The sequence below is a fragment of the Tetrahymena thermophila genome, assembly GCF_000189635.1.
Source record: "Tetrahymena thermophila SB210 genomic scaffold scf_8254600, whole genome shotgun sequence".
Taxonomy (NCBI): Eukaryota; Ciliophora; class Oligohymenophorea; order Hymenostomatida; family Tetrahymenidae; genus Tetrahymena; species Tetrahymena thermophila.
The window spans coordinates 606047-620484 of record NW_002476370.1 but is presented as its reverse complement, the minus strand read 5'-3'; the positions used below and the strand labels follow the sequence as shown (position 1 = coordinate 620484).

Genomic DNA, 14438 nt, shown 5'->3' with positions numbered 1-14438 from the left:
TTAAGTTATTCATAAAATAATCATAAAATAACGAAAATATTTTTTTTAATTGGATTGAACAATTTTTTAATCAAATTTAGATGATTTTTTAAAGAAAATGAATAAATGGTTATTTCTTAAAATACAGTAGTAAAACAAATAAAATATATTATCTACACTCTCACTTTCTAAATAAATCAAGTATTTTCTTAAGGATGTTATCATCATGACCTTCTGAATTAACCTTTTCAGTGGATAGTCTGAAAATTTAGAGGAAAATGTATCCCATAAGTACACAGACAAAAGTAATAATGTTAAAGGGCATAGAAAAATCAGGTTCTGGTAAGAATGCAACTGTATTAGCTGAAATTTTAATGACAGGGGTTTATCCATACTCAGAATTTTGCTCTTTGATTCTGTAGATAATAGGGACAGCTATAATATCGTGACCTCTTTAAGGATCATAGGGATAATTTTCGAATGATTTCATCATTTTAATCATAGGAATAACAATACTAACTTCTTGGTTTGGTTTAAGTTCAACTTTTATTTTAAACAAGACATTGTTGTTACTCAATCTTTCAAAAGAAAGAATTGATTTGTTGTAAGGATCTTTCTCTAAAAGGTTAACGCCGTCTATAGATACTTTGACTTAAGAAAATACGGGGTAAAAATAATAGTTAAGATATTCTGCTGTTTCGACATCTAGAGTATATTTATCACTTCTATTTTTAATAGTATGGACTAATGCATCTTCATGATAATACCAATTATTCTTCATAAATCTCTTAGACTTAATTAAATTAAGTTTATGAAGCTATTTTCCGTTTTTCTTTTGCTTTTCAGGTAATTCTATGCTTGATAATCTCTTGTAGACTAGTTTTGCCATTGATGTTTCATTTTCAGAGGTTTCATTTGTATTTTCAATTCTCTTGTTGCTAGCTTCAATTTTTTAATCACCCTAATTTTCAATAAATAATATAAATATAAATAATGCTTTTCTATTTTATTTAATTTTTAGTTCATATACGAAATAAATAGTAAAATTTATTTTATGCTTATTAAAAATCTTATTATAAATTTTCTTAAAATACTCATTTTATTAATGAAACATTTTTATAAAATTTAAAAAGCTATCTATTATTTTAAAACATTATTGTTTATGCTTTGATATATCATATTTTTGTGATTATATTAAACATTTATAGCTGATTTTATTGATATTGCTTTATTAATTTATAAAATAGTAGAATTACTGATATGATGGCAGAGTCTTAAATGTAGGGACAAGCTTCAACGTATTTGTTAGAAACAAATATTGCATCTTTTTAGCTATTTAAAAACTCAGAAACAACTTATAAGCTCAAGTTTACCCTATTTTTTTCAATTTTAACTTTGATTACAATACCTACATAACTAGATCTGAAAAGTGTTGTTTAATCAATTAAATCGAAAACACCCTTATTACCTAAACAAGGGAGATATTTCTTCAATTTTTCAATATTATCTGAACAAATGTAGTCTGTTGGGTCTTATGCAAAGATAAATTTATTTTTAAATTCTTTAGTAGATGCAAAGCTAGATTAAAACTCAAATTTGTTTTCGCTTTTAATACTGAAGCGAGAGAATTTGAATAATTCACTCAAAGTTTCTATACCAGCTTCATAAAATACATTATCGCCATAAATTAATGTCTAAACTCCATTCATAGGGAATTCTACTTCATCTAACAAAGCAGCGTCTTTATCAAAGAGAACGCTATTAAATGAACCACAACCTGCGTGTATTTCAAAATCTTTTGTGTTTGTTAAATGCAAATTATCTAACAAAGTTGAAGGAAAAATGTATTCATCTCTAAATAATGAATTTAAATCTATATCATGGCTGTAAGATGATTTAAATACTGCTAAAGATTTATCTGAATCTTGAAGAGGATAGAATTTAAGAGATTCCTTTGATTGCAGTTCGCAAACTGCTACTTGAAAAATGATCAAAATTGCTAATAGATATATTTGCTTATTTCCTATCATTGGTAATTACGTGTTAATATCTTAATTAATTATCTTAAAAATAAATAATTATTTAAAAAATAAACCAAGTAAAATAATAACAAATTAATTAATATCGAATTCAAAAATTTAATATATCTTAAAAAAATAATAATTAATCTTATGCTTTTTTAAGATAAAATTATTTTAAAAATAGAATAATAAGATAAATAATAGAGCAATTTTTATTTTTAATAAATTTGTTAGATTTTAATAATAGAAAATAAATCAAAACAAAAAAGAGTAATTTTTATTTGATTTTGAATTAAAAATGATTAATTTATATATATAAAATTTTATAACTAATTTAATATTTTATAACATTTCAATAAATTTAAGCTAATTATATAAAAATATAATAGAAATAATTTTAAATTTTGAATAAATTTTTTAGATAAATTTAAAAATAAAATTATTAAAAACTTATCAAGTACAATCTGCAAGTTAGATAGTTAAATAAAATTGTATTAGATAATCTTTTTATATCTTTCAAAATGTTTATAATTAATTTAAAAAGTTTTATATATTTTTTTTTAAATAAATTATTTAAAATTTTAAATCTTAAGTTAGCATCTAAAAACTAATTATCAAAATTTATATTCTTCTAAATTTCTTTTAATTAAAATTTAATCAGCCTATTTTATCCAAAATTAAAAAGGTATTTTACTTTATGTTATTTATTTAATTTAAATATTATATTTTTTATTTTGAAAATATGAATTTTACAAAAAAACTTCAAGATGGATTTTAAAAAATAAAATTAATGTGTTTATAACAAACAAAAAATTGAATTAATAAAAATATTTCTTTTATAAACATTAGTTTAAATTTTGAAAAGTTTAAATACTAAAAAAAACTAAATAATAGAAATAAACATAAAATATTAAATTCATAATAATAACTCTTTCAAAATGTTGATTTTAAATTATTTTTAGTAACATTTTTCATGAATTTTTCTGTTGTTTTTTGTTGATTTCTTTTTGTGTAAACATAAAATATAATAACAAATTTCATTCTTAGATTTTATTAGTTTAACTTTGTTATGATTTGGTTTCTGAAAATTATTTTTATTCATCATTTTATTAAAATTACAATTCTATCTCTTAGTTTTTATATTATTCTATCATAAATACTGTTTCTTCATGTTTTTCTTACTCTTTAATATCTTATTAGTTATCAATCTCATAAATGTTTATACCTATCTATGATGTCTAAACTTACTTTACTTCTTTATTAATATTTGAATTTGTCTTAAATTATTTAAAATATTTTTAGATTTATTCTTTTCTTTTTTGCTCCCTTTTATTAATTTTTTACAAGATTTTTTTATGGAAACATATTATTACTACTATTAAACTAAGAATTATCAACAATAATATTATAATAGCAATTAATACTTCTTTTGCTGAAAATAGTGACTTAACTTATTCTTTTTATTGCTCATTTTAATTAGGAGTAGTTTGATTTATATTAAAGGTAGTTATATTTACTTGAAAATTTTAGTTTAAATAAATACACTACTAAAAATAAGTACTCCATTCCAGTCCATCTTAGCATATATTTGATTATTTACAATCAGAGTCTTTATAAGAAGTAATACCATTCCCACAATATTTCATACATTAAGATAATTTAGAAGAATATATTTCATTTGCTTAACAATTATACTATTCTACTTTACAGTTGTTGATATTATTAACTATACTGCAATCTTAGCATATATATTAGCCAGGGCTATATACAGATTTATCGCAGAAACGTTTGTAATAACAAAAAGTTGAGTTAATTTACAGCATACCATTTAGACACTATGGCAGACATTTTTAGAAAGTCTAACTCCATCCGTACCCATATTAGCAATTATATTATATATCTAAACAAGTATTCTAAAAGCATTTGTTACAGGACTTAGCTTCTTTTGGTAAGTAGCATTTTTGTTAATTATATGATGAATCCAAATAATATCCTTCTTTATTTAAGTAAGAGCATTAATTAGGATAATGTAGGTTAGTGCCTGAACTACATATGTTTTAAAAAGGAGCTTTATACATACAGTAGAAAAATAATTTATTTTTTTTAATAATATTTTATAAAAAAAAAGTTTGTTAGAATTTTTTACATGCTTAATTGGTATAGAAGTTAATAGATGAACTAGTAGATAAATAATAGCATATGCCATTAAAAAGTATATAATAATCTTAACACTTTTAACATTCGTGATTTAAATTAAACTACTAGCAAAAATACTATGAGTAATTATAAGTGCATATAATTTTATTGTCAGCATTCTTGTAACCTTTTTAAAAAAATCTAATTAATTACAAAAAAAAAAAAATTATTACCGTAAGAACCATAATTACAATATTAGCACTATCCATCTATTTAAGTACTTCCACAAGGTATATATATTTGAGAGTAATCGTTTTTTATGCATTAAGATGTTTGCTTTGAGTCATCCACATAAATATAGTAATTTTGCTGGCATTATTTACAAACAACATAACTATGTGAAAAGTCATAATATGAGCAACCCTTAATCATAGGAACGCACCTAGAATAACCTAATAAATAATATTTTTGACATAATAAACAGTTACCTTAATTGTCATAAGATACACAATATTCTATGGGGCCTTTAACACATTAATTTTATTGTAGAAGATAGAAATCTTCACAAACTATACAAAGTTTATTAATGCCAATCACTTTACAATTAGGTATATTTAAGTCTTCAGATTGTCCACAGTAACTTTAAAATATGTTATAAAAAGGTATTAATTATCCAGACTTTTATACATAATAAACTTTATTCTAATTGCATTTTATACATAAATTGCTCAAGTAAGAAATACATCCTTACATCAGATAAGCACCAGGAATTTACTCACATTCTTAAATTTAACCAGCCATATAAAAGTAATATTAATATTATTCATCTTAAGTGAAATCCATAGCAAATTATAAAAGCTAAAGATAAATAGGATCATCAAAATTATTAGTAATTTATAAATTTAAATTCCTTAATGAATTTTATAAATAATTCATAGTCCTTTAGTTTAATTGATTTCCTACAGCACAATTAAAACCTGGAGTAAAATCTTATGAAGAAAAAGAAGGAGTACCTCCAGCTCCAGTTTAAGATATACATTAACCCCAGTTACTATTGTATCCACTTATGCATTTAATGCAATATTATAATTGTCCTGCAAAACCAAAAACTAAACAGTTTTTGTAATATTAGCATACAGATCCAGTAGAATCTATTGCTTCACCATCTGTACACTTACATCTTATACCATCGTTATATAGACATTGAAATTTTGAGGGAATGCAGCCATTTAAAGTAAAAGAGTAAATAAAATTTTAAGAACACTAAATTTCTGAGTCATAAATAACATTAGGTTTTATCATATTTAGATTAATAAAATTAAAGAAACCATAGTATGTATTGTAAATCTTTGATACATAGAATATCTCATAATTTTAAATACATGTTTAACCATTCTTTATTTTACAGTACTATTGTATTTCATGAATAATTTTGTTCTATGAAATATCTAGAGTGTAAGGAAATCTAGGAGATATACAAATTTTATTTATTGTATCAATTTTCGAGCATCTTTCATCGTATTATAAAGTGTTTTGTGTCACAAATAGCTAATTCTCATCAATTTAAATTGTAAAATAACCTTCATCGCATTCTCTGAATCTGTCAAGCCTTTTGCAATACTAATATAGAGGCATAGGCAAAATAGATGCTTAAATACATGATTTAAAATCATAGTCTACAACTTAGCCTAAATTGCATTCTTAGCAAACAGGCTAAGGTTCAGAATTTTAAGGGTCTTGGAATACTATAATCGTATTTGCGCAATTCTCAATAAATATTTTTGACTAAATATTTATCAAAAGTAAAAAAATCAATAAAATTAATCTTATTAAAACTGAAAACTAAACTTTTTTCATCCTAAATTTTGATTGATTGAATTATTTTCTAAAATAAATAAATTATCTTCTTTTTAAATTATTCATAAATGATATTTTCTAAGCATATCAAAAGAAATAAAAAAAGAGAAATATTTTTTTTTAAATGTATGGTAATTACAATTCCAATATATCTATTTATATGAGAAACTTTCATAATTTTTTATTTTTAAATTTTGTTAAGCAAGCACAAATCAATAGTCTAAAAAGGTACTTTGGATTCAATCAAAAAATTATTGATATCAAAGTATTTTGTAAACATTTTTGATCTTGAAAAAAGCTCATATTTAAATAAATATTTATTATTATTAGATAAATCACTTAAAATCTATCATTTTTCAAAGCAAATTAAAATAAATTGCAATATTTAAAAATAATATCTAGAAAATTCATTTCATTAAAATTAATTCATATTTTTTATTAAATTACATTTTTAAAATTATTTCATTATTTTTAAACTTACAGAAATTTATCAATTAACAAATCAATATTTCTTAATTCTCATTTTTATATATCTATCTTTATTTCTTACTATTTATTTATCTTTCTATCTGTTGATCTGATTTTTTATCATAAGGTGCTAAAATAAATTAGAAATAAATTGATTAACAATGAATAAAAAATATATATTTTAATTTTAAATATATAAAATTATAAAAATGAATATCGTTGAATTATTTTATTATTATATAATTTTGGAAAATATATATTTAATTATTTTTAATAGTTGCAATTATTAAATATTAGATTAGTTTATTTTTATATAAGAATGTATTGTATTGTATTTTATGATTATTTTAGAATTCGTTATTTTAAATCATTTTATTTTTTATAAAATATACAATAGACACTTATAATTAAATTTCTATTGAAATTAATTGTTGCCATAATAGGTAAAATATGATCCTAAATATTTAGTATTTAATAATTAATGATAATAATAATAATAATGAAATTATATTGTTTATCTAAGAATAAAGGCTGATCTTATTTAAAGTTACTCTATGAAAACAAACAAAATAATATATATAATAGATGAGTAAAATGGGTTTAATTATTCTTTTTGTGTTATATATTATTACTATTTTATATGTAAAATATAATTAAAATGCCTGCCTGTATGTACTTAAAACGATTTTAAAATTAAGAATTAAATGATTTTAAAAGCTTTAGAGCTGATATAAATATGATAAATTGTAAGAATGCAATTTTATTTATTGCTTTCATGGTTAAAAACATTTATGAATAAAAATTTTTCAATTCTACTGGAAACAATTTCAATTTTAATTTTTGAGAAATAAAGTAGATTGCTTTTTCTGTATAATAATTGATGCTTGATAATTACTCCTTCTTTATATTTTAATTAATATTTATGAGGTTATAGTGAACTGAATTATAAAATGTATAGAGTTTGAAGTATATTTTCTCTCTTAAAAGTTATAATCCGTCTTAAAAAGAATGCTGAAAAAGTGTTAAATTTGTTAATATATAACTCAAAAAATAACAAAGAGCGAATAGAATCAATTTCTTAAATTATTCTTCATTAAAAAGTTATTAAAATAAAGATATTAAGAATTGTAATAAAAAATCACGAAATACAATCTTTATTTACTATCCCTTAAAGTAGAAGAGAATAAAAAAGGAGAAGATAAAAAAATTCAAGAAATAATTTTAACAGCATCCTGAATTAAAATAGGAATTAAAAGAAAACATAATTTGGATCAGGTATTTCAAACATTAAATAGTAAAAATAATTAGATATTTAGCTGTATAGACATAATCGACTAACTGATTGATGGGTTGTGCTTCGAGTAAATCATAAGGAAACCTTACAGAGGAAGAGGTTTAGAAAATGAAAAAGTGCGAGTAGGATTCTGAAGATGTACTTAAAGAATTGTAGCAAATTATGAAAAAATTAGAATTAGCAAAATAGGACTTTTTTATGGATGCCTAGCTTTCTGATATGAATATGAGCATTAACTAAATACCTTATCTTATAGATTTAACTTACAAAGTTGTTTAGGAGCAGTAGGATTAAGACAATAAAAAATAGCTCTTTAATGCTTTGAAGGAATATTCCAATAAACTTTTGTAGGTTCAAAAGATACTTCCTCCTTTATTTAAAAAGGCTGAAGCCTCTATGGAAGAGTACAAGACACTTGCTCTCAAAAAGAATAAGAAAGCAAGTAAAAAATACCCAACAAACTTCGATCGTCTCAATTGCTTGCTTCGTTAACTTAAGTTAGTTGCATATGATTTAGAAGTGCCTGATATACTAAAAGAAAATGTAAACATGAAAAGCAATTAACTTACAGAGTCAGAATAGTAGCGCCTTAACAACAGATTAGCTAGTATCATAAATTGTTTAGCAGTTAGCGTAAAAATAGATTGATTACATTTATAAAAAGTCATTTAATGTGATTGATTGGTATTATTTACCATATCTATCAAAAATAATTTTAAAAATAACAATTTTATACATCTATAACTTCTAAAATGAATATATTCTCACTCTTCTTGATTCTTTAAATTGCTAAATCATTAAAATAAGCAATTATCCAGATTTTTCTTCTATAACCTGAGTTGAATTAGCATTACTCTTTCAAAACAGACAAAAGTTAATCAATCAGTTTTTCTGAACAAATAATAAATAATGCAAGTAATAAAAATAATAATTTCTAGAATTTCCTATACGCTATGCCAATGGTATGAATGTTGAGTGCATGTAAGTATGAAAAGATGCTCGAAAGAAAAATAAGTATATACAATAAAATGGAATAATAATAAATAAATAAAGTATAATTCCAAATAGTTTTAAACAAAATTAATAATAATAATAATAGTAGTAGTAATAATCGTTTGATGATAATAAATATGTAAAAAGTAAATATAAATAAATTATATATCAGCAAGCAAAATGAATATATTTATTTATTGTTTGATTACCAATTTTATAAGCTTCTATATTGTTAAATAAAAACCATCAATTAATAGGTATGTAGAATTTTGAATATCAAAACCATAAATAAAAGCCATTAAATGGAGATATTTTATGCAAATAATTATTTAATATAAATAAACTAGCAAATATGTATTTTTTAGTTTTATTTAAAGCATATTTTAAGTGATTTTAGTCATTCATGCTTGTGCAATTTAATTATTTTATTTAATTTTTTTTATTAATTTGTTGTTTTATCTTACCTAATTACTGATTTCAAATAATAAAATAAGTGGATAATTTTTCTTCTTGAAAAAATACGTTTTACGCAATAAATTTATTTAGCAAGTATTTTTATTTAATCATAAATAATTTTGGTTATTCCGTTTTCAATTAAAATCAATCAAAACATTTACAAATGACAACTATTAAATATTTAAAAAAGTTAAAAAAAAATAAAATTATGACTTAAACTAATTTTTTAATTAATATAAAATATCTTTTAATCTATAAAATAGTTTTTATATTAAAAAATGGAAATGTTTTTCTATATTGGGTGTTGTATTTTTAAAAAATTAATTAGATATTTTAACACTCTTTTAAATAATATTAATTTATTAAAGTATTATTCATCAAATTAAAATAAAAGGTTATTTTGCAACAAAAAATAAATACAAAATGCCTCAGATTTGTTTTTTTATTTTATCATAAAAAGCTAAATTTCATATTAAAAAAATATTTTTGTATGATTTTATAAATTATACAAAAAACAAAACTTTTTCTGCATTGAAGTTAAAATTATTTTTAATAAAAATCCTTTGAATTTATTTATATAAAAAGATTATTGACTTTGAATAAATATTATATATTGTATTATTTTAATAAAAACAACCAATATTTATTTTGAAAGAGGGAAAACTAGTTTATTTAGTTGCTTAAGATATTATTTAAATTTATTTCCTTGAAATTAAATTCTAATTTTTATAATAAATTTCTTATTCTAAATTATCGTATTTTTAATAAAAACTTTACAAAAAATATGAGTGTTTATAATGATCATAATTGTTCTAAAAAATACTACTGCTTCTGTAAGGGTTGTGAAATAGCTTTATGTGATAAATGTATTGATTAACATGAAGAGCACTAACAGTTTATAGTTGAAAAAGATTAGTTGATAAAATAACTTGTTGAAAGTAAGAATAAATATTACACTTTTACAGAGAAGCTCATTACAGATATGAAATAGACACTTATGTATGCAGCTTCTTTGTTTGAATTTGATGTTAATTATATCAACAATATGATTAAACTATTTGTTGACTATGAAGACTAGCCATAAAACAGGAAAAAGCTAACAGAAGATATAGAAAATTTTTTACTTGGATCTTATAAATCAAAAGTTAGTTTAAATGAAGTCTATATTGAAAATGTTAACATTAAAAGCTTTATTAATCCTATTAAAGAATCTTTTTAATCTATCTCTAAAAACTATCTTGAATTCTATAAATCTATGAGAAATATGGAGCTTTTTAAGATCAACATCAAAAACATTAATTCCAAAGTAAACTTTTATCAATTAGGTTAAATTTAAAAAAATAATTTTTGTAGATATTAAATAAGAAGAAGAGCTCTGGCATTAAAATCACAGATAAATCGGAATTAATATAATAAGATATTTTAAAAGGAATGAGAGTCTAAGATATAGTTGAAAAATACAATGTTAGTTCAAGCACGGTTAGTAAATACTTAAGACTAATGAATGTAAGCAACTTTTACTTTTAATCAATTTTAAAAATTTTTATCAATTAAAGAGAAACGACGAAGACATGAAGAGCTTCAAATACTCTGATGAATATAAAGAGCTATAAAACCTCTTCAAAGAAGATGATGCATTTGAATAAGAGCTTTTAGAAAAAAAAGAAGCTGAAAATTTAAAGCTTGCAAAAGCTTCCACATCTGGTAAAAAAAAGGGAAGAAAAACTAAAAAAGATATTTTAGAAAGTACAGGTAAAAAGAAGGTTTGCTCAGATAATGGCAGTGATAACAATTCATCAGACTCTATTAAAATCAACAAGAAAGAGGAAAAGAACATCTCAAAAGATCAAAATAAAATGATTTAGGCTCAATTAAATGAACTTATTAACTAGTATTAGCCTTAAATATCCCAACAAACATGCTCTTAAAATATTTAAGGATCATTAAAATAAGCTGTTTTGTTGCCAAAAGAAATGAATTTGTAGCTGAATTGCAGTGAAAATCAAAATAAAAATTTACCACAATCAAGCAATTAAAATTTTACTAATCAAACAGTAGAAAATTCAATTTAAAATGATCCCTGTAACTTATAAATTTAAGATTAGCAACCAAATAACAACATTAAGAGTTTAAATGATTTTAGGGTAAATCCTCTCTTAAAATTGAGAGAGCAAGCTGATAAAGTTAAATTGAGTAATCATATGCTGCCTTTTTACTACAAGTAACATCCATCTTTAGGGATAACCTTTAAAAATTAGCTGAATTTCTATTCAATAGATGGTAAAAATAGTTAGTTAGGTTAGTACAAAATAGAGCATTCTTCGATTTACTAAGATAATTTTATTAAAAGTATTTGCATACTTTAATCAAGAAAAATGAATAGAGATATCATATTTATGTAATCGATGAACAATATTGTATTTATAATTGATAGTACCACTTATAACATGAAACTCCTATAATCTGGAATAGACTGCTTTGATTTTTTTAGAGGTGCAGAAAACGATGGATAAATCAGAATGGGAATTATAGCAAAACAAGGGATTAACATAGTAAGATACACTTATAAAGTTGAAAAAGATAAAGAATTGGATTAAGAATGGATTGATAAAAGAGTTTTATGTTAAGTAAACCCAGTTGAATTCTTAGAACTTAATAAAATCGTATTATTTTTCTCTGGAAATACAAAATTTCTTTCTTTTTTATGTAAAAATGGCATATTTATATACAAGTAAGATAAACAAGACCTAAAATATAACAAAGTGGATTTTATTCAAGAACCAGGAGTTATATTCATTAAACCAAGTCCTAAATCAGTAAATAAATTCATTTTTTAATTAAATTCTTATTTTATTAGATTGAAAAAATGAGCATTAATTAATTAATTCTTTAATTTAAAAAATTAAAAATCGATTTTAATTTAATAAATGTTTATCATTCATTAAAAAGTTAATTTTTAATTTTTTAAATTAAGATTTTATTTTTTATTATAATTTATGAATGAATATTTTTAATTTTTATATTAAAAAACGATAGACGGATTAAATTATATTCAAAATTATTACATTTTTAAAATTAATAATGCTTAACTATTAATAAATATAAAAAAAAGTTTAAAATGAGTAACAATGTAAAGTATAATTTGTTTGCAGCCTCTTAATCTTAGCTTATTATGTATTCAGCAACTTAAAATATATGTGAGAGAATATCCCTTTAGAGGGCAAATGAGACTATCAAAGATTTTGTTGTGACATATAATTCGAAGTTAAATAAAGAATATGTAGTTGTTTCGTATTCAAGAAATATTATTGTAATAGTAGATAAATAGCTTGGGAAAATTGATGTTAGCACAGAATCTGATATTAAGAGTATTTAAGTTTTTTGGGTGGACACAACTATGCAGCTTTGCTACTAGACAGTTTAGGACGATGCTATGAAATTTAATATTGAATATTTTGAATTTTGAGATATTAAGCTTGCTTAACTTATAAAAAATTAATTTAATTTTGCTTGGTTGTTTGTTTGTTTTTATGTGGTAATAAAATAGATTGCTTTATATAAAAAAAAAATAGACTATTTCTAAAACTAGAACTTTTATAAATTAAGAATTTTAACAAATTATTTACCAAATAAAGCTTTTTTTAATTTTATGAGCTGTCTTATTTATGAATATTGAGTTAAAATATATTTTTACTACTTTTTAATCCTATTTAATTGCTACCAGAATTCTTTTCTTTTTTGATTTTTTAATAATTGACATCAAAAACAATTTTTTTGCAAGAAAAAAAAAATTAATTTGCTATTTTAAAATAGAATCTAGCTTCAGATTACTTTTAGATTTTTAGAAATAGTTAAGAATGTTTTTTATGTGAAAGAGATCCTAAATTTTCTTTAAGTGATCTATTATAGTTAAAAAGGAATATCTTTCTAGGAATTAATCTGTTTCTGACAGATTTGGTGCGTTAATATTTACTTAAATGCGTACTTGATTTTTAGATTTGGTATTAAAATTTGTTTAAATGGTCTTGGAATGATTTAATTTTTTAGGATATAATTAATAATAAATACATAAACATTATTAAAATTTTGAAAAAGTGTAGAGATTAATAAAGAGAATAAGTATGAATTAAGAGGTTACCACAGCTAAAATATTATTAATTAGACATGCTGAATCCATGTTTAACCTCAGTTAAAGAGTTGCTTGCAATACTGATAAGGAAGTTCCAGGAGATTAAGAATGTCTGGTTACTAAATTTAATGAAGAGTTGATTGATTGTGGAATTACACCTTAAGGATATGAACAAGTAATTATCATTTTTTTCTTTAATTTCTGAAGTTTTTAATATTATTTTATATTTATAGTGCTAGCAAGCAAGATAAGTCTGTTAAAATGAAGATGTTGCTGTAGTATTTGTGAGCCCTCTAAGAAGAGCTCTTGAAACTTGTGAATAAATTTTCTAAGGACACCCTTCGAATCCTAAGATAATTCCTCACCCATTATTTAGAGAAATGGTTTTAAGTAATTGCGATATTGGTGCAAAAGTTTTAGAATCAAAAGAGATTTACAAAAATGATGACTTTTCATTCCTTGAATAATATAAATATCCTAATCTTTGGAGCATTTATGAGCTAGTTGATAAGGAGAAGTCAAGCTAAATTATTTAATAAATTGAAGAAAAGTGTGGAAATGATGAATAAGAAGTTATTAGAGTTGGGCATTTAAAATTGCTTGAATTAATGAAAGATATATATCCTCAAACTGTAGAAACAGAATAGCAACAACTTGAAAGAATCATAAAGTAAAAAGAACTCCTTAAAAAAACAGCTAAAGAAATCCCAACTGGTAAAAAAATTGCAGTAGTTGGTCATTCTAGAACCTTATATTCCTTTACTGCCTAATTTTGCCATAAAACTTTAACAGAATCAAATGGAAAATGGTTCCATAATGGGGAAGTCCATGAATATGAAATCTAGCTTGATTGATTAATAATTAATAATCTTTATTTAGTTTTTAATTTATACTAAAATATATAGTACTGTAAATATTATAATAATATGAATTAATTATCATTAATCAATTCAAGAATCAAAATAAATCCTTCCTTTATTCAAATTATAAAAAAATATGTATGTAAAAATCTTATTCAGTTTATAAAGATTCTCAAATAATATTTTCTTGGGTATGAAGTGTTTATATTTTAGTTGAATAATAAATATTATTTTATAAATTAAAT

General features: G+C 22.0%; 6 protein-coding genes across 6 annotated transcripts; 4 read left to right on the top strand and 2 right to left on the bottom strand. All coding sequences in view use genetic code 6, as the record gives it.

Annotated features, from left to right (window-relative positions):
- Positions 1–160: 160 nt before the first annotated feature.
- On the bottom strand, positions 161–2009 carry TTHERM_000283749 (GPI transamidase component Gpi16 subunit; the record flags this gene model as incomplete). Its single annotated transcript, XM_012798171.1, has 2 exons — positions 161–940; positions 1236–2009. 2 exons carry the CDS (start codon positions 2007–2009, stop codon positions 161–163), a joined length of 1554 nt encoding a protein of 517 aa, XP_012653625.1.
- Positions 2010–3037: 1028 nt separating this feature from the next.
- Positions 3038–6059, bottom strand: TTHERM_00283730 (transmembrane protein, putative; the record flags this gene model as incomplete). The annotated part of the gene is made up of 3 exons (XM_001018229.2): positions 3038–4068; positions 4147–4323; positions 4370–6059. 3 exons carry the CDS (start codon positions 6057–6059, stop codon positions 3038–3040), a joined length of 2898 nt encoding a protein of 965 aa, XP_001018229.2.
- A 1747-nt stretch (positions 6060–7806) lies between these two features.
- Positions 7807–8403, top strand: TTHERM_00283720 (hypothetical protein; the record flags this gene model as incomplete). Its single annotated transcript, XM_001018228.1, has 1 exon — positions 7807–8403. The coding sequence occupies one exon, from the start codon at positions 7807–7809 to the stop codon at positions 8401–8403; it is 597 nt and encodes a 198-aa protein (XP_001018228.1).
- Positions 8404–8723: 320 nt separating this feature from the next.
- Positions 8724–9371, top strand: TTHERM_000283719 (transmembrane protein, putative; the record flags this gene model as incomplete). Its single annotated transcript, XM_012798170.1, has 1 exon — positions 8724–9371. One exon carries the CDS (start codon positions 8724–8726, stop codon positions 9369–9371), a length of 648 nt encoding a protein of 215 aa, XP_012653624.1.
- Positions 9372–9988: 617 nt separating this feature from the next.
- On the top strand, positions 9989–12670 carry TTHERM_00283710 (hypothetical protein; the record flags this gene model as incomplete). Its single annotated transcript, XM_001018227.3, has 4 exons — positions 9989–10510; positions 10558–10710; positions 10761–12020; positions 12317–12670. 4 exons carry the CDS (start codon positions 9989–9991, stop codon positions 12668–12670), a joined length of 2289 nt encoding a protein of 762 aa, XP_001018227.2.
- Positions 12671–13277: 607 nt separating this feature from the next.
- TTHERM_00283700 (histidine phosphatase family (branch protein 1)) lies at positions 13278–14187 on the top strand (the record flags this gene model as incomplete). Its single annotated transcript, XM_001018226.4, has 2 exons — positions 13278–13508; positions 13567–14187. Exons 1-2 carry the CDS (start codon positions 13326–13328, stop codon positions 14185–14187), a joined length of 804 nt encoding a protein of 267 aa, XP_001018226.3. The 5' UTR covers positions 13278–13325.
- Positions 14188–14438: the final 251 nt, after the last annotated feature.